This window comes from Mirounga leonina, unplaced genomic scaffold, assembly GCF_011800145.1.
Source record: "Mirounga leonina isolate KUSES-001 unplaced genomic scaffold, KU_Mleo_1.0 Mir_153, whole genome shotgun sequence".
In the NCBI taxonomy this organism is placed as follows: Eukaryota; Metazoa; Chordata; class Mammalia; order Carnivora; family Phocidae; genus Mirounga; species Mirounga leonina.
In genome coordinates this window covers 14325302-14345635 of record NW_023270387.1, presented here as the reverse complement: position 1 = coordinate 14345635, position 20334 = coordinate 14325302, and the positions used below count along the sequence as shown (strand labels likewise).

At 44.2% G+C, this 20334-nt stretch overlaps 2 protein-coding genes across 3 annotated transcripts; one reads left to right on the top strand and one right to left on the bottom strand.

Annotated features, from left to right (window-relative positions):
* Positions 1–473: 473 nt before the first annotated feature.
* CD3G (CD3g molecule) lies at positions 474–10868 on the bottom strand. 2 transcript variants are annotated; one of them, XM_035009051.1, is made up of 7 exons: positions 10758–10868; positions 6294–6317; positions 5589–5816; positions 4862–4993; positions 4197–4240; positions 3716–3799; positions 474–3075 (listed from the first exon to the last, which is right to left on the bottom strand). In XM_035009051.1, exons 1-6 carry the CDS (start codon positions 10810–10812, stop codon positions 3734–3736), a joined length of 549 nt encoding a protein of 182 aa, XP_034864942.1. In that variant the 5' UTR covers positions 10813–10868; the 3' UTR covers positions 474–3075; positions 3716–3733. The 2 variants fall into 2 exon arrangements, with proteins under 2 accessions (XP_034864942.1, XP_034864944.1); XM_035009053.1 differs by having other exon boundaries at positions 3720–3799.
* Positions 10869–12545: 1677 nt separating this feature from the next.
* On the top strand, positions 12546–16387 carry CD3D (CD3d molecule). Its single transcript, XM_035009054.1, has 5 exons — positions 12546–12731; positions 14571–14789; positions 15241–15372; positions 15666–15709; positions 15913–16387. Exons 1-5 carry the CDS (start codon positions 12677–12679, stop codon positions 15976–15978), a joined length of 516 nt encoding a protein of 171 aa, XP_034864945.1. The 5' UTR covers positions 12546–12676; the 3' UTR covers positions 15979–16387.
* Positions 16388–20334: the final 3947 nt, after the last annotated feature.

The window sequence follows — 20334 nt, the reverse complement described above, 5'->3', positions numbered from 1 at the left end:
AAATTAATCAAGATGGATCATTCATTTAAGTGTATAATATGAAACCATAAAAATGTCAGAGGAATTCATAGGAAAACTTTCTTTTTTTTTTTTTTAAAGATTTTATTTATTTACTGCACAGAGAGACACAGCGAGAGAGGGAACACAAGCTGGGGGAGTGGGAGAGGGAGAAGCAGGCTTCCCGCCGAGCAGGGAGCCCGATGTGGGGCTCGATCCCAAGACCCCGGGATCATGACCTGAGCCAAAGGCAGATGCTCAACGACTGAGCCACCCAGGTGCCCCCATAGGAAAACTTTTTTAAAAGAATAATCTTTTTTAAAGAAGATTTTATTTCTTTATTTGAGAGAGAGAACAAGCAGTCAGGAGTGGCACTCCCCACTGGGCAGGGAGCCCATTGTGGGGCTCAATCCCAGGACCCTGGGATCATGACCTGAGCCAAAGAGAGATGTTTAACTGACTGAGCCACCCAGGCGCCCCTAAAAGGATAATCTTAACTTGGGGAAGACCTTTCTAAATAGGAAACAACCTAGAAGCCATAAAAGACCAGTGAATTCTACTATATGCAGATAAATAAAATGTACATAGAAAACCAATCATCATCGTCAAAGAACAAATACCAAAATTGGAATAATATCTGCAACTAATATCACAAACAAAAGATCTAATTTCCCACATATGTAAAGGGCTGTTGCAAGTCAATAAGAAAAAGATAAAAGGATATGAGCCTATATATCATGAGAAGGAAAAACACATGGTTCACTTCCATTTTTAATAAGGAAAATGTAAATTAAAACGACACTGAGATGCCATTTTTAACTTATCAGATTGGCAAAGTTCAAAAAGTAGGGAGTAAAAGGCACTCTCAATTATTGTTACTGGGTGTAAACACTGGTCCAACCTCCATGAAGTGCAATTTGGCAATATTTAATAAAATTACAAGTGCAAATACATTATGGCTTCCAAATCTCATTTATTGGTATTTGTTATGAATTGTCGTAAGTATGTTCAAAATGACATTTGACAGAAGTAAACCCATGGAACATTAAAAACTACAAAAAGAAGACATAGGAGAAATCATCATGACCTTGAGTTTGTCAAAGATTTCTTAGGCATGACATCAAAAGCACAATCCATAAAAAAAAAAAAAAAGGGTAAAATGCACTTCATCAAAATTAAAAATTTTTGTGCTTCAAAAGTCACCATGAAGAGAATGAAAAGACAAACCACAGACTGGCCGATGTATTTGTAAATCACATATGTAATAAAGGACTTGTATTCAAAATATAGAAGAACTCCTTCAATTCAACAGTAAGACAAAGAAACAACCCAAATTTAAAAAAAAGATTTGAAATAGACGTTTCACTAAAGATATGGCAGACAAGCCCATGGAAAGATGTTCAACAACATTAATCATTAGGGAAATGCAAATTAAAGGTACAATAAGATGGTACAAAAGGTACAAAAGAATGGCAGACAAGCCCATGGAAAGATGTTCAACAACATTAATCATTAGGGAAATGCAAATTAAAGGTACAATAAGATGCCATTTTATACCTAGAAGAATCGGCTATACTAAAAAAACAAAGTAACAAATATTGGTGAGGATAATAGAGAAACAGAAACCCTCATCCATTGCTAGTGGGAACGTAAAAAGGTACAGGGAATTTCTTAAAAAGTTAAACATAAATTTGCCATACAACACAGCAATTCTTCACTCCCAGGTGTCAGTCCCGGAGAAATGTAGACATGGGGTGCACACAAAGATTAGCGTGATCTTTTTTTTTTTTTTTTAAAGATTTTATTTATTTATATGACAGAGAGAGACAGCGAGAACAGGAACACAAGCAGGGGGAGTGGGAGAGGGAGAAGCAGGCTTCCCGCCGAGCAGGGAGCCCGATGCGGGGCTCGATCCCAGGACCCTGGGATCATGACCTGAGTCGAAGGCAGACGCTTAACGACTGAGCCACCCAGGCGCCCACGATTAGCGTGATCTTTGACATGAGATTGTCCAGCACATTTTATAATTAACAGCATATTGTATAATTCCATTTATATGAAATGTGTAGAAAAGGCAACTCTGACAGAAAAGAGATTCAAAAGTCTCTTTTGTGGTTGCCTGGGGCTGAGAGTGGGAACAGGGAATGACTGCAAACAGCAGAAGAAATCTTAAGAGGGTAATGGAAATGTTCTAATGATTGTGTTGATTGCACAGCTGGGTAAATTTTGTAAAACTTACTGAGAACAGGAGAAATTGCTTAAAATGAGTGAATTTTCTAGCATATAATTTATACCTCAATACAATTATTTTTAAAATGACATTTATACAGTGTTAGTCATTGCAGTATTTTAAGAGCAAAATATTGGCAGTAATATTTTGTCCATTAATAGAGGACTGATTAAATAAATCATAGTGAGTCTGTGCAATGTGGTTGCATTTAAAAAAAAAAAGGCGCTCCTTTACTTGCTGGTATGAAATAATCTTAAATTTTATTAGGTGAAAAGTGCAAGATGTATAGTATGGTACCATTTGTGTGAAAAATAGGGAAGGGAAGAATAATGTGTACTTAAGAGTTTGCTTATGAAAAAAAAAAAGAGAGTTTGCTTACGTATGCCTAGAATACCTCTGATTTATAATACCTTATAGACCTAATAAAGATATATAAGAAACTAGTATATTGTTTGTCTCTGGAAAGGACAGCTGAATGGCTGGGGATGGAGGTGGAGGGAGACCTTCATTATATATTTGAACCATGTAAATTATGACTTATACAGAAGGTAAATCAAAATTAGAACTTTAAAAAAGTAACATTCAAATAGAGGGGGTTATTTGACCTTTTCAGTTTTCTTTTACAGAAAAATTACCTCCCAATAGGTGGCGCTCCTGCAACACCATACATATTTTTACTTTACTTTTAGTTTATTTTGAGAAAAATCCAAATTTGCCCTGATGGGCTTTTTTTCTCCATTTGTCACCTTTGGGAGACTTGAATCTAGATTTAGGGCTGACCGTCTCTTTGCTAGGAGTGCTGCAAACCGTATTGCCATGTTTCTGAGAACTATTCAAAGGGAGAACACCTGGATCAAAAAAAGACAAAATTGGAATTGGTTCAGAAAACCAAATAATGCTTGGGTCCTGTTTTCCTGGGTGAAACTTGATTGATGGAATCAGAACTTCTGATTGATTGACTGGTTGATCAAAAGGTTAATATAGGTCAGTGGTTCGTAACGAATGCTGATTTTGCCCCAGAGGATACACTGGAAATATCTGGAGATATTTTTGATTGTTACAACTGGGGATACTACTGGGATTTGGTGGACTGAGGCCAGGGATGCTGCTAAAAACCCTACAATGCACAGGACAGTCCCCTCATGACAAGGGATTATCAGTCACCCACCCTCTCCTAAGCTTATAGCTGTTTGGAAAAAGGAGATAGACTTGGCAATAGATGGGAAGGCAGGTAAAGGAAAGGTGTTTTTTTTTTTTTTCTTCTTCTAGAGAGTGAGAGAGAGTGAGCGAGCACTGTGGGGGAGAGGGAGAGGGTGAGAGAGAATCTTAAGCAGGTTCTGTGCTGAGCACAGAGCTCAGTGCGGGGCTCGAGCTCACAACCCTGAGATCATGACCTGAGCTGAAATCAAGAATCAGACACTTACCCTACTGAGCCACCCAGGCGCCCCAGGAAAGGTAATTTCTTAGAATTGGTGTAGAAGGACACACCTACTTTGGGTCCTGAGTTCAGTTTTTCCTCAATCGCTTTCCTTCAAGGTGGCCGTATTGGTCATTTTCCCGATCTCTGAGGGGCTAGAAAGGACAGCACGGTCATAAACTCATTTTCCCTCCTCCTCTGTGAATTAATTTGATGCATATTTATTGAATGCTTTTCATGTGCAAGGCTTTGGAGTGGGTGCTTCACTGTCCTGGGGGTGGAAAGAGGACAAGGAGGGTGGAGGCTCTGTATACAGTTTCTTTGTGTGTCCCTCTCTCTGTGTTCTTCAGCTTTTTCTCCCTGGGTCTTGACCTCAATCTCTCTCAACCTTTCTCTTCAATTCATCCATTCTACCCAAAGTGTAACTATGTAATCATCTGGTATGCCTTAAGCAGTTCCTTATCTGTATAGTATCCTCTGAATAACTTGTCCCCCATCCCCCAATTGTACTTCTAACTGTAGCAATGTCTCTTTCATTCCCCCTTCCCTTACCTGGTAAAGCTGGTCATTGGACAACAGAGTCTGCTTGTCTGAAGCTACAAAAAATAAAAATAAAATACGCAAGGTAGAATGGTGAAGAAATTGGGTTATATTCACAGCACTAAATAGCAGTAAGAGTGAAATACATCTATATACAACAAGGCGGAAAGATCTCACAGGCATGTTTTTTTGAGTAACAGAGGCACACACACAAGAGCACTTCTGGAGTCCATTGACATAAGGAGTGAAAACAGGCAAAATTAATCAACATTCTTAGAAGTCAGGCTAGTACTCGCTTTGGGGGATAGGTACAGGCTGGAACTGACCACAAGGGGGACGTGTAGGGTGTGGGTAATATTCTCTTTCTTAAACTGGGTGTTGGATTCATGGGTGTGTTTGCTTGTTTAGCAGTATGCTTGTCATTCATGCATGTTTCTCTCTGTAGGTTTTGGTTCAGTTAAAGAGTTTTTTTTAAAAATCAGAGGAATCGGAGGAAAATCAGAGGGAGGTGGATCTCGAGACAGGTAATTATGCTGTGGACACACCAGTGTCCTTTACACCCAATTGGGCTAGATGGCAATACATGCCCACCTCATCTCTTCTATTGGGTCTATCTGGTAGGAAGGAAACTCAGGGTCCCAGGGGGTCTCATCCCTTACTGAGGAACATTCTTTTACCTCTTGACTGGCGAACTCCATCCTGTCCAGCAATGAAGTAAACCCCGACAGCAAGGAAGGAAATGCTGATGATTTCAGCGAAGACAAAGCCAGATACAGTGCCTGCATTCAGGTCAATGCAGTTCTGACACACTGTGGGGAAAGGGAGGGACAATACTCCGTCAGGGTGTGAAAGTGGTTCTTCTGAATCTTTTACTCTTGCCTACAGTGCTAATGCCTCCATTTGGGGTAGCAGATTCCTCTCTCTGTGCAAGCTATGGTAAGGGAATTGCCTGGGAAGATCTCTGGACTAAGAATGCAATACACTTGATATCCCTCTGTCCCCCAGGCACCCTAGGGAAGCCTATATAGTCTGACCACCAGGAACTATGTGAAATAGAAGGAAGATCAGATCCCTTTCTCCGTGGTCAACTGCCTTCTACATTTCGTTGCTGCTCCCCTTATAATCCCCTCTGTCTCCCTGGGCTACCCCAACTCAGTTTATATAAATAGCTGACTGCTCCAATCCATGAAGGCCTATCCAAAATTAAACCAGGCTTTACAGGACTGGTTATGCTTTTCCAAGAAGATGGGGGAACTGTCTTGTTATATTCAAAAAGAGGCACGCTGAGATTAAGAGAACGAGAACCACTGAGTGTCTCTTCCCACACTCACCAGGGATAGGAAGCCCACCAGAACAGCAGTACTGCTTAATTGGACAACAAACAAACCGAAGGGGATTACATACTTCTGTAATATACTTGGAGTGGTTTTGAAATGTTCTTTGATCCTTGACACTGATATATCCCTTGAGGGTCCTTGATACTGCTTCCCAGATCAAACTTGTTTTTATTTTTATGCGACGAAGTTGTTGCCTTCCCGTCTTTAAACCATGTGACATTTGTGTCTTGTGAGTCACAAATCAGAAATACCAAACCATCTTCTCGTTTGTCATCCACTTTTACCACAGGAACTTCTGAAAAGGGAAAAGCCACTGTCCGTTAAGGATCTTTCCTCTGAAATTTTCCCTGCCCCAAGATATCACAACAAGACCATTTGTAGTGGTGGTTCTCAAACTTTAATGTGCACATGGACCACATGGGGAATCTGGTGAGAATTTCAGATTCTATTTAGTAGTTCTGGGAAGGAGATGAAATGGGGCATTTCTAACATGATGCCAATGGTGTTGGTTCATGGGTCCCACTTTGAATAATGCCTAGCTGCTGGGGTCCTGTTTCTACTTGAAGAACTAGAGAGTTAATTGTTTGGCTACAGGAAAGGTGCCCAGAAAGGTCATGACTGGCCACTCATTTGGTTGACAATGAGAGGTTTGCTATTATCACTTATCATCCCATCCCCTCTGTCACTCAGTCCTATAGGACTATTAGCATAGGAACCATATTTCTGTGAATTTTCTCAGCGTTTGAGGATGTAAAGCAGCCATTCAGCCTACCTTGTTTCTTCTGGGCTATAGTACCTGTAGAGACAGAAGAGAGACAGAGGATCAGCTGGGCATAGAGTTGTCCAGATGCCCTGAGGTATCATTTCCTTGGTCATTCGAGGCCAAGATAGATTAGATATCCTAATCTCGGAGAGTGGGTAGTATCTAGACTTACTTCCCTGGGTTGTAGCCTACATCACCAAATTGAATTCAGGGTGTTGTATAATAAAGAATTTGTCTGGTCTTTGTCATGGATTCCTAGGAGGGAGTTTCTAAACCCTTGGAATTTCATGAGTGATAGGGGTGTCTTTTTTATTCTTGGCGGGCTTTTTTTTTTTTTTTTTTTAAGATTTGTTTATTTGAGAGAAAGCACGAGAGAGCACATGAGGGGGAGAGGGCTTGAGGGAGAGGGAGAGAGAGAGAAGCAGACTCCCTGCTGAGTACGGAGCCCCACTCACCCTGAGATCATGATACGAGCCAAAATCAAAAGTTGGACGCTCAATGGACTGAGCCACTCAGATGCCCCTTGGTGGGCTTTTGGACCATACATGAATTTGTTTTACGAGATGACTCAGGATGGGGCTGGTCAAGACCGGTGTAATCTGGGAATTTGAGCCCTGGGAGGGGAAGGGAGCTGGAGATCGAGTCCAGTCACATGGCCAATAATTCAATTATACCTGTGTCATGAAACCCCAATAAAAACTCAGTGGAGGGGCGCATGGGTGGCTCAGTTGGTTAAGTGTCTGCCTTCAACTCAGGTCATGATCCCAGGGTCCTGGGATCAAGCGTGCATTGGGCCCCCTTCTCAGTGGGGACTCTGCTTCTCCCTCTCCCTCTGCCTGCCACTCCCCCTGCTTGTTCTCTCTCTCTCTCTGTCAAATAAATAAATAAAATCTTAAAAACAAAACAAAACAAAACAAAACAAAACAAAACTCAGTGGCGGGGTCCCTGGGTGGCTCAGCTGGTTGAATATCTAACTCTTGGTTTTGGCTCAGGTCATGATCTCTGGGTGGTGAGATCAAACCCCGTATTGGACTTTGTGCTGGGCGCAGAGCCTGCTTGAGATTCTCACCCTCTCTCTCTACCCCTCCCCCTGCTCCCTCTTTCTCTTAAAAAAAAAAAAGTCAAGAAAAAAAAAAACCCCACCTTAGTGGAGCTTCCTGGTTGGTGAATGCATCAATGTACCAGGAGGGTAATATATTCTGATTCCACAGGGAGAGAGCACAGGAGCTCTGTGTTCAGGGCCCTCTCAGACCTCACCTATGTGTCTCTTCATTTGGAAAATCCTGATTTTATTTTTTATAATTAAACTGCAATAATAAAGGGGTGCCTGGATGGCTCAGTCATTAAGCATCTGCCTTCAGCTCAGGTCGTGGTCCTGAAGTTCTGGGATTGAGCCCCGCGTTGGGCTCCCTGCTCAGCAAAGAGCTTGCCTCTCCTTCTGCCCCTCACCCTGCTCGTGCTCTCTCTCTCTCTCTCTCTCAAATAAATAAATAAATAAATAAATAAATAAATAAATCTTTAAAAAAAATCTGAACTGTAATAGTAAATATGGTGCTTTCCCGAGTTTTGTGAGTTGTTCTAACAAATTGTCAAATCTGGGAACCCTCCAGATTTGTACCCAGTTTGTCAGAAGTGTAGGTGGTATAGGAAGCCCTGAACTTGTACCTGGAACTTAAAGTGAGGGCATTCTTGTTGGGCACAGTGCCCTTGACCTGTGGGGTCTGATGTTAACTCCGGATGGTTAGCATTAGAACTATACTGCAATATACATAAAGGTATTGCCTGTTACAGTCTAGAATGCTCTGTTTTTTTTTAGCAGCTAAAGCTCTGGCAAAAAGTGGGGTTACACTAACTAAAGACTTCTAAAATCCTCAGCCTTGGTGATCCATTTTTTGTAGGAACCTTGGACATCCTAGGGGAGGTAGCTATTCAGTAGCCCTCAGATCTGTGTCAAAACTCAGAGTAGTAGAGTTGCACTGGTAGATGTACTACAGAGAACTAGCACCGGAATTCAGTTCAATTGGATCGAATGCAAACATTTACCATGCACTATGATGTACCTGGCATGATTAAGCAATGTGAAAAGACAAATGTGGTGATACAAAGAACTAACTCGCTGCTTCCAAAGAGTTTACAATGAAGTAGGAAAAATAAATACACATGTAATTAATATAATAGAACTTAGAAATTACCTTTAGTACTCATGTGAATGCATTTGAAAGGGGCTAGAAGCTATTGATTTTGCCCCAGAGTCAGGGACAGGGAAAACTTAACAGAGAAGGTGACATTTGGTTGGGCCTTGAATGATTAGGTATTCACCGGACAGAGAAAGGCATCCTGGGGAGAAGGAATAGCTGAGCAAAGACACAGGTTGGAAAAGGACAGAGAGGTAGCGTGTCTAGAGGTGGAGTGCGTGATGGGGACAGATGAAGCATGAATCAAAGTACGAAGGGAAAAAAAGTATGATGGAAACAGTTGGAAGGAGTCAGTTGTTTTAGAATCTCTTGCAGGACTGAACTGATTATTAATAGTACCTAGCATAGTGTTTGGAACATGGTAGGAGCTTTATATTTGTTGAATGAGTGCATGAATGAATGAATGAGTGAATAAAAGAAAAAAAAGGCAAGGCAAACAGTTATGCAGATTTCTCACCAGCGGTTCTCCCTGACCACCTGATCATCATGGGAGGAACAAAGAGGCCCCTCGTTCTAACTCCGATTCTATAGGAGAGAGGGTCCAACTGATTGCTGACATCCTTTAATTTTGTTTCTCTGAGTCTTCTTTCTTTTTAGGATTTGAGAGCTCTTGTATCCAAATTTCCTAGGTTGACTTGTAAGAGGACAGAGCCCATAGGAAGGAGGCATCCTCCAAGTTCACACAGCTCATAGGTGACTGAGCTGGACCCAGAGCTCAGGTTTCTGTTGCTCTTTCTGCTATATCTATCTGCCTCACACAGGCTTTCAGCCCTGCCCCTCTACCTGTGTGATCTTTTGTGGCTCTTTTCCCATTTCCTGCAGAAATCATTCTAAACTCTCACTATCCTCCTCAAGTCCCTCACTCAGCGATCACCCAGCTCAGTTTCAGCAAGCAACATCGTCTGCCACTTAGGTCGTTGAGAACGTAGATGCTGTAATGATCCTCTCCAGCTTCCTGACCATCTACACACCTACCCATGGCCAAAGCCATTTGCACTTCATTTCTCCTCATCTCAGAGGGTAAGTTTGCCTTCTCCTCTGTGTCCTCGACCCCACTCTTGACTCCATCCTTTCAACATCAACTCCAGGAACTTACTCTCTATGTTTTCCTTTAGCCTAGAAATGTGCTCACATTTCTCTCACTCAAAAATATTTCATCTTAGATCCTATTTCCTTTTCTACTTACCCTCAAACTCTCTTCTCTTCTCATCCAAACGTCTTTAAAAATAGTCTGTACTTGGTGTACCAAGTATTAATCACCCGCCCTCACCTTCTACACATTTCTATTCGGTTTCCACTCATACTACCCCATTGAAAGTGTTATAAATCATCCATGGCCTTTATTTTGCCAAATCCCACAGGCTTAAACTTTTAAACATATTCTTCTATCAGCAGGACATCTCTATAATATTTCATTATTGGTGATTCTTTCCTTCTGGAAGCTCTCTACTCCCTTGGTTTCTATGGTATTGCACTCATCTGATTATCCCAGCTCTTTGATCGTCTCTTATCTCTTTTCTGAGATGTTTTCCTCTAACTACCCTTTAAAGGTTAATATCCTCTCAGTTCCATCCTCAGCCCCTCTTCCTCACATCTCACGTAGTACTTGTATGATTTCAACAACTTTCGTAGTTTTAGCTTCCCCCAGTGTGTGGAGAACCATCTCTAGTCCAGATTCCGGGCATCGACACGGTTCATCCACTTCCTGTTGCTTATTTCCAACAGAATATTCATATAGGCGTCCTATATTGCACCTTTTACTCAGTCTGGTGACACTGAAGCTTATTTCTCCAATTAGACTATAAGCTCACTAGGGCAGAAGCTTTTTATTCATCCTTATATCTTCCTAGCCTATCATGTAATAGGATCTCATTCATATTTGTTGATCAGTTGACCAACTGACCAACTGAGTGAGTGAATGCCTTATAGGTCTCCTCCTAACTCCAGCTCTGAGTTAAGGAACACATATTTTCTCTTTTCAGGTTCCTGGCCTGTGTCCCTTTGGGCTACAAGCAACCTAAGATGGCGGCATCCGGGTCCTCCCTCTAGCCAGTAAAGTCCTTTGATTTCATTTCTTAAAAGACAAGGACCCCAGCTGTCCCATGGGACACTGCTTCTCTCTAAGAGAAAACAATAAGAGGCTTCATTTTTGCCCTTCCTTCTCAGAATTCTAGTGCGACAGCTGAGGTAGGCTTGAGGTTAGAGACCCCAGTAGCCTTCCTCTCCCTGTAATGATCTCTTCTCCTGAGCCTTTCTCCGGACTGCCAGAACCCCGTACCTTGAAGAAGAGTGACAGCCAAGATGAGGCCAGCCAGATACTTCCCCAGCTCCATGTCAGTCTCTGCCTTTCCTCCCGAAGAAGCACTAAGCAACTCCCAGCAGCCAGCCTGCCTTAGAGCAGCTAGTCTGGCCCCGCCCAGCATCATTCAGGCTGGGGCCCCTGAGAGAAGGCACGAATCCGGAGCCACCACCCTCTACTTCAAATGTGGGCAGCGAGGGGCCTCAGCGAGGCTGCAGGTGCATATGTATCTTGCTTTCTGTGAAGGAGTAGAGAACGGAAGGTGGTGGGAGGGAAAGGCAGAGAGTGATGGATCCCCATCTCAGAGACAGCTTGCACAGAAAAACCCCTTGGGTTCTGGGTAGGAGATGGCTTGGGCCCATTTCCTCATGAGAGGGGTAAACATCTCTGCCACCGCTGGTTGCTAGGACGTCAGCTGGTTGTTGCTTCTTGCTAGAACTAATGAATTTAAGTGAGAACACTCATGTGTGCAAGGCTGGAGCTCTGAGCAGAAAACCACCACGGTCCAGGCCCTTGTTCAGGAATTTTTCACTGCTCTTTTGAGACAAGATCATCAAAAAGGTGCCTGCCTGGACAAGAATAGGCAGGACAATTGCAATGAGATAAGCCCTACATTTCCAGGGGCCAGAACCTGAGCTGAGTTTCCAGGATCTTAGGCCCCTGTCTTCCTCAGCCGGTCCATCAGTGAGTCAACAAAAATCTGCAGACCTCTCGTTACGTGCCAGGCACAAGCCAGGTGGTGGAGCTACAGAAGGCAGCAAGACATATGCTATCTCTGGACTGAGCCCCACTTGAAAGTCCTTCTCAATGCTAGCTTTACTTCACCAGGCAGAGTTGTCAAGGAGGGCAGGGTTGGGATGTAGCACAGGGTTTGGGCTTGGGAAACAGGCTCTTGGCTTTGACTGAGTCCAGCTAGGTGAACATGTTGGCCTTGAATGTCTCTCTAAAGGCCTTAGGCCAGAGATCTGCAGGAAATGTGCAGTCTGCGGGGGCCTGAGCCTAGGGCTGGTAAGGGAGCACTATTCAGGTAAATTACAGTCCAACTCCAGGGGTGTACAGAGTTTGGATCCCCATAGGCCACAGGGGAGAAAAGTCCACTTGTCTCCTGGGGAGGCTCAATCATACTCTGCCTGTGAGTCAATCATACTGTTATTAATAACTATCTCTTATTGAGCAAATGTGATATATCTCACGCACCAGGCAAACTTTTTGTCCGAATCCTTATTGGGGTACTGAGGAAATTAGGCTCTGAAAAATTCCATAATGGGCCCAGGGCCAGTGGGTAGGCAGTATTGGAGCTGGGATTCAAATGTCTGGTTTGGAAGGCTCTAAAGCCCAACCTCTCACTGGTAAGAAGCTACTTAGTCTGGTGTCCAGGCTGCCCAAGGAGGACCTTGGGCAGGGTCCCAAGAAAGACCAGAACTGGGAGGAACCTTGCTGGTATGGCTTATGGGATGGGGCTCACACTTTCTCTCAAGGGTTTTGAGCTGGCAGTTTTCAGGGGGTGACTAAATGTAGTTACACTGTTGACAAAAACTCTGAAATTACTGGTTTTCATCCGTGACTCGGGAAAGAACATCCTAAATCTTCTTTTACTTCCTAGAGGTCTAGGCAATCTTTTCCACATTCTCTGCTCTCTCTTCCACCTCATCCCCAAGCTCAGTGCTCGGAGAAAGAGCAATTTGCACCTGCTTCCTTCCTACCCCACCCCCAGTCTACCCCTACCCTGACAGTCTCCCATGATCAACGGCAGAGAGCAGAGAAATAGGCGTCTTCTGGTTCCTCCCCGCCCCTTTACTTTTTCCGGGTACCCGTGAGTCCGTTGGGGGAGGGCATCTCTCACCCTGGCTGATAGTTCTGTGACCTGGGTCTACCTACTGAAGGAATTCTGCTGGAAAATGGAACACTGTAGGTTTCTGGCTGGCGTGATACTGGCTGTCCTTCTCTCCCAAGGTAAGGCTTCTCCAGGTGGTGGGGGCATCTTGGAGAAGGGACCTGAGAGGGACATTAGCACCTGGACTGAGCCCCACTTGAAAGTCCTTCTCAATGGTAGCTTTACTTCACCAGGCAGAGTTGTCAAGGAGGGCAGGGTTGGGATGTAGCACAGGGTTTGGGCTTGGGAAACAGGCTCTTGGCTTTGACTGAGTCCAGCTAGGTGAACATGTTGGCCTTGAATGTCTCTCTAAAGGCCTTAGGCCAGAGATCTGCAGGAAATGTGCAGTCTGTGGGGGCCTGAGCCTAGGGCTGGTAAGGGAGCACTATTTCTTCTAAGACAGAGAGTCTCTGGGATCTAGGACTCTTAGTCATTTGGCCATCATTTGTCACCACCAGGAGCCATGGCCCAGTACTCAGGGGGATGTCTTAAGAGAAAGTTAACTTTAGGTGGAGAAGGAAGGAGGGTAGATCTGGAGTGGTAGGATGATCAACTCATCTTGATTTGCCTGGTGTTAAAACTGATAGTGCTTTGTCCCAGAAACCCCTCAATCTCAGGCAAACTGGGATGAATGCTTTGGGATATTCAGGATTTCCAATGGAAAGAGATCCCCATGGAAAGCGTGGCTGTAGGATGTGAAGCATCTGATGTACATGTATCTTCCTGAGATATACTCATATAATCTTGGCCTGCTTGAGACACATGAGAAACAGCTCTTTTGGGGATTTTTCAGAGGATGTTCTTGTATTCAAATTGGTAACTGAATATGAATTCAGGGAAAATCTGGATTCCACTTTTCCCTGGGATTGGAGACACAGATCCCCTCTGTGGGCTATGGAGATGCTCTCAGTCAAAAAAATCCAGTGGATCTAGAGAGGTGCTGTGCATACGTCCAGCCCTTAAGCTCCCTATAAGTCTTGACTTGTATGGAGCCCCAAGAATGAATTTGATAAAAAAATTTTTTCTACCTCCCTTCCCTTAAGCAAGGGTAGAACAACTAAAAATCTTTACATGAGATTTGCCCTGGGTCTCCTTTTGGAATAATTCATACCAGCTTCTCTCCTACTCCAACCATCACCGGTCCCGGGAAAGACTTTAGTAGTGAGAGTCCCATTCTCTTGGTAGTTGGGGCAGGGGCAAAGAGGGAGGGAAAAGGGTGAGAAGTTGAAGTGGGAGGGTTGTAGATGGCTGGGAGGTAGAATTAGAAGTTTTGTTGGAGGGGCACCTGGGTGGCTTAGTCAGTTCAACGTCTGCCTTCGGCTCAGGTCATGATCTCAGGGTAAAGGGATTGAGCTCCTCGTGGAACCCCTCGTCGAGCCCCTCCTTGGGCTCCCTGCTCAGCAGGGAGGCTGCTTCTCCCTCTGCCCCTCCCCCTCCCCCCCTGCTCCTTTTCTCTCTGTCTCAAATAAATAAATAAAATCTTAAAAAAAAATAGTTTTGTTGGAGAACAAATGTGGCCATCTCCAACCAAGGAACGTTCTTCTGCCTTTCCGTATCTCTTGGGTGCTTCAGCAGTCTACACTCCCCTTCTACTTCTAATCAGTGGTCTGAACTCATTTCCAGGAAGGTTCTTGGATCCGCCCGGCTCTACGATTTCCTCTTTTGCTCCATGTCCATCAGGGTCTGTGCTCTGCTCGGACTGAATCCTTGCATCCTTCCTGGCCCCGGCATTTCATGGGGAGCCTCCCAAAGCCTTTTTCTTGTGACTTCTGTCTCTCTCACTAAACCATAAATTGTCCTAGACTTAGAAAGTGGTCCTTTTTAAGTATAAACCTCAGCAGCATAAGGCATCTGCTGCAGACCAAACAGCTGGCTGCAATCATGGTTGGGTTTTGTTGTTGTTGTTGTTTGCCCTGTAGTGAGCCCCTACAACATAATCGTGGAGGAACTTGAGGACAAGGTGTTCCTGAATTGCAATACCAGTATCATTCTGGTAGAGGGAACGAGGGGAACACCATTCCCACATGATAAAATGTGGAACTTGGGAAAACGCATCCTGGACCCACGAGGAGTGTATCGGTGCAAGGGGACAGATGAACAAGACGACAAAACACCTTATATGCAAGTATATTATCGAAGTATGTGCCTTCTGGACCCTTTGGGTTGAAATGAATGGGACCTCTGGATATGAGAACCTTATAGCCAGAGGGGACTGTGGTGGACCAACCTGTTCTCTAAACAAAGTGGGGGTCACTCTTGTAATGGGAGGAGCCAGACTTTGGAGCTTAACTAATGGAAAAAACAGCAGGGGCCTTATGACTCAAGCAGTAGAGCCTTGGTTGGGAGAGTGGCTTGGCCTTGCTGCCTTGTCTACATTCTTACAAAGCTGATACTGCTTCTTGACCCTTCTCAGGGATTCCTTGGGATTAAGGGCAGAGGGGGATGTAGCCAGGGCATCAGCAGGCCTTTCTCCAGGTATCTTACTGCAGTTTAGGTCTTGGTGTGAGGTCCTAGGGTTGCCCTAGGAGACAGAAATGGTTGCTGGTCTTGAAGGCTCTCCAGCTCTCCTCTGGCCCCTCTTCCCCTCAGTGTGTCAGAACTGTGTGGAGCTGGACTCAGCCACCCTGGCTGGTATCATCATCACTGACATAATCGCCACTCTGCTCTTTGCTTTGGGAGCTTATTGCTTTGCTGGACATGAGACTGGAAGGCTCTCTAAGGGTAAGTGGACGGGACAGAGTGTGTGTGCGTGTGTGCATGCACATGTATGTTGTGGGTGTGGGTATGAGTGTGCACCTGCTAAGACCGGGGCTGGCAGTGGGTTGTGTCTCATGTGGGAGTCACTCTCGCATCTCCTAATGACTCCTAAAACTGGTGATTGGAAGACTTGTGCCCATATTGCCCATGCAGACTTCTGAGGGTACAACAAGCTGTAGTCCTCCTGCAGTGGTCATGGGGTCTCAATGTCCTATCCTCCTAGGCCCTTGATGACTCTTTCCCCCTGTTTCTTCTAGCTGCTGACTCTCAAGTTCTGTTGGAAAATGACCAGCTCTATCAGGTGAGCCCTAAAGGGAAAGAGACATGAATGGGAGGGGGTGAAGAGCCTGACGTTAGGTGTTATGTGTACGGATGAAGGGTCCTAGTGGGGAACTCATCACTGGCGGGGCTGGAAAACTCAGGCATGGGCTCTCATCTCTGGGGCCTACTGGGGTCTTCCCTGGAGAAACTGACCCTACCTCACTGTTCCCTCTCACCTCCTAGCCCCTTCGAGATCGGAATGATGCTCAGTACAGTCATCTTGGTGAAAACTGGCCTCGGAAGAAGTGAACCTGAGACCGGTGGTTTATGGGAGTATCGACTGTACCTTCTTCCCTTGTTCAGCCAATAAAGATGTCTTCTTCCACTCAGCAGGTGCCTGGACTTTTCAAGGCTCTTGGGCAAGGCATGGGAGTTGTTCTGCCTTGGCTGGACCCTTGCCTTCCCTGTCCACCTGTGTCCTTCCTTCATTGCTTCCATTCCTCTGCCCCAGATGGACAGTGTGATGGGCAGTCTCTCACCCCATTCTGGCCCACTGGTGTTTCTGGCCCGGTGGGCTCCCTGGGGATGGGGTCTGCTCCACCACTCTCCCTCAGATACTTGTTGCCTCCAGCCCCCTATTACAGCCCCTGAAGGGCTTTGGTTTCCTTACCACAGTTGAGGGCGGGCTGCTATGTTTACAGACCCAGCCACACAGAAGTTTCCATGACATCATGAGCAGAGGAGGTGGAAACATCAAGGGCCCAGGAGATCACTCCTTTTTTTTTTTTTTTAAGATTTTATTTATTTATTTGACAGAGAGAGACACAGCGAGAGAGGAAACATAAGCAGGGAGAGTGGGAGAGGGAGAAGCAGGCTTCCCGCCAAGCAGGGAGCCCGATGTGGGGCTCGATCCCAGGACCCTGGGATCATGACCTGAGCTGAAGGCAGACACTTAACGACTGAGACACCCAGGCGCCCCCCAGGAGGTCACTTCTTATCAAGACTTGGAGAGCATGTGTGACAAAGTCCCACTTCTGCTAAGGGGCTGGCCTTGGCTTTATGACCCCCATGGAGTGGTAGCCACTAGCTGTGAGGAGGTTTCAATGTAGAGGCCCGTTCAGGAACCTTTACTCCTGTAGAGAAGGTACCATTCACCTTTCTCTCCTCGGAATCTGCCCTGTCCCGCCCCTGTCTTCTGCATGGTAAACTAATACCAGAAACTCATTACCCTTCCTCACCCACTTAGAAAGCTGGAATTGGGGAGTGGACAGGGGCTTGGGATATTTTCAATGGATGTCATCTTCAGCTAGTGGGTTGGTGGTGGTTCTGAAACCTTGGGAGCCTGAAGGATTTATTAAAAACATAGACACTTGGGCTCCACTCTAGGCATGTAGCCCCCAGGTGATTCTGAAGCAGCCCCAATATAGAGAGTCTCCGGTTTAGAGGAAGAACTGAGGCCATTGAAGCTTTCGTGTCCTTTATGCTCGTTCCTGTCTACCACAGGGGCAACCCCTCCTTTTGTTCTCTGAGTTATGGTAACTGAAAGAACTTCGGGACAGTTTTGTGTTTTTTTTTAAATTTATTTTTTTTTAAAGATTTTATTTATTTATTTGACAGAGAGAGAGAGAGCGACAGCAGGAACACAAGCAGGGGGAGTGCGAGAGGGAGAAGCAGGCTTCCTGCCGAGCAGGGAGCCCGATGTGGGACTCGATCCCAGGACCCTGGGATCATGACCTGAGCCGAAGGCAGACGCTTAACGACTGAGCCACCCAGGCGCCCTTTGGGACAGTTTAATAAGAGTGGGAATTTCCAAGACCAAGGTTCCCAAAGTGGGAAAGAAAGAATGAACAACCACACAGCCAGAGATCTGGATGATTCTGCCCACTATTTTCCTGAGCTATACACAGATGCTGATTTTGTTAGAGACAGAATGAACTTCCAATGTACACAGGCTTCATTCGTGGTTATGGCTTTATACCGTTTACATCCCTAGGACTGTAGTCCTTTGCAGCCTGCCTCCCACTTTCCACATTGGATCCCTCCGCCTTGGGGAACTTTCCGGTGACTTCTACTGCACCCAGTACTTGTCTCCTTCCAACACCCTGCACACTTCCCTTCACCTTGTAGTCCTTGTAGGCTCTTATATCCCCCCATACCTCTCACTAGTTCTCAACATTGCATGCACTTGGGAATCTCCAGAGCTTCTGATTATCTTGGGCAAAGGCATCAGGACTTTCAAAATGGCTTAAGGTGATTCCATGGTGAAGCCAAGGTTGAGAAAACTGCCCTCCACCTAAGCCCTTCTGGAAACTTGTGTCCTTTGGTTCTCTTTTTTGTTTTTAAAGTTATTTATTTATTTATTTATTTATTTATTTATTTATTTATCAGAGAGAGAAAGAGAGAGCAAGAGAGCACAAGCAGGGGGAGTGGCAAAGGAAGAAGCAGGCTCCCCGCTGAGCAAGGAGCCCATTGCAGGACTCGATCCCAGGACCCTGCAATGATGACCTGAGCCGAAGGCAGACGCTTAACTGACTGAGCCACCCGGGTGTCCCTCTTTTTCTGTGCTTTTAATAAACAGCTTTACTGGGGCGCATGGGTGGCTCTGACATTTGAGTGTGCGACTCTTAATTTTGGCTCAGGTCATGATCTCAGGGTTGTGAGATCAAGACCCGTGTTGGGCTCTGCACTCAGTGGGGAGTCTGCTTGAGATTCTCTCTCTTCCTCTCCCTCTGCCTCTCTCCCTACACACACACTCTCTCTCTCAAATAAATAAATCAATCTTAAAAAAAAAAAAGCTTTACTGAGGTAAATTGACAGGAATAAATACATATATTTAAAGTATAAAATGTGATGTTTTGTCATATGTATACACTCGTGAGACATCACCACAATAAAGGTAATGAAGATATCCAACACCCTGAACAGTTTCCTTGTGCCCCTTTGCCTGCAATCCCTCCCTTATCCCTCTACCCTCCAGGCAACCACTGATCTGCTCTGTCATTATAGATTAGTTTTTGTTTTTCTAGATTTTTATATACATAAGTATACTAATGTAACATGTACCCTTTTTTGGTCTGGCTTCTTACACCTCAGCATAATTATTTTGAGATTCATACATCTTGGTACATCTACAATATTTTATTCCTTTATACTGTCCAGTAGTATTCCATTGTATATACCACAGGATATTTATCTATTCACTTGTTGATATTCTTTTGGATTATTTCCTGGTTTGGGCTATTATAAATAAAGCTGTCATGAACATTCACATGTAAGTTATTGTGTGGACATATGCTTTTATTTCTGTTGGATAAATACTCAGGAGTGGATAGGCTGAGATGCAACTTCAAAAGAAAGTAGTTTGGCTGTTCTAGGTCTTTTGTAATTCCATGTGAATTAGCTTCTCAGTTACTACAAAATGCCTGCTGGGATTTTGATCAGGACTGTGTTGAATTTATAGATCTGCTTGGGGAGACTCAACATCTTAATGATACTGACTCTGCCAATCCACAAACACATCTTTTGTCAGATTTATCCCTTAAGTATTTTATATTTTTTTATGCTCTTTTATATGGTATTTCTAAACTTTCAATCTCCAATTGTTCATTGATAGTATCTAGAAATATAGTTGTTTTGTATATTGATCCTGTACCCTGAAAACTTCCTAAATTCACATATTAATTATAGTACCACTTTTTTTTTTTTTTTTTGTAAAGCCCATCAGAATTTCTACATAATGATCATGTTGCTTGCGAATAAAGACAGTTTAACTTTTCCATTTCCAATCTGGATGTATTTTACTTCTGTTCTTTGGCTTATTGCAGTGGCTAGAAACCTCCAGTACAATGTTGAATAGAAGAGAAGTGAGGATGTTTTTGCCTTATTTGTGATCTTAGGGGGAAACATTGTCTTTCATCATTAAGGATGATATTCGCCATAGGTTTTTCTTAGATGCTCTTTAACAGATTGAGGATATTCCGTTCTCTTTCTAGTTTGCTGGGGATTTTTAGTAAAAATAGTTGAGTATTGTCAAATGCTTTTTCTGCATCCGCTGAGATGATTATATGGTTTTACTTCTTTAGTCGGTTAATATGATAAATTACGTTGGGGGCATGATTTGTTGCACCGAACCTACATTCCTGAAATAAACTGTTCTTGGTCATTATGTATTATTCTTTATTATATATATATATATTTTTTTTTTTAAAAGATTTATTTATTTATTTATTTGACAGAGAGAGAGAATGAGAGAGGGAACACAAGGAGGGGGAGTGGGAGACGGAGAAGCAGGCTACCTGCTGAGCAGGGAGCCTGATGCGGGGCTTGATCCCAGGACCTGAGTCGAAGGCAAAGGCTTAATGACTGAGCCACCCAGGCGCACCACCCCCTTTCTTAAGTAAAGTCTACTCCCAACGTGGGGCTTGAACTCACGACCCCAAGATCAAGAGTTGCATGCTCCACTGACTGAGCCAGCTGGGTGGCCCTATTCTTTTTTTTTCTTTTTATATATTATTAGATTAAATTTGTTAAAATTTAGTGAAGAATTTTTGCATCTATTCATAAGGAATATTTGTCTGCAGTTTTTTTTTCTTGTAATGTTTTTGCCTGTTTTATTTTACTTTTTAAATTTTATTTATTTGACAGAGAGAGACACAGCAAGAGAGG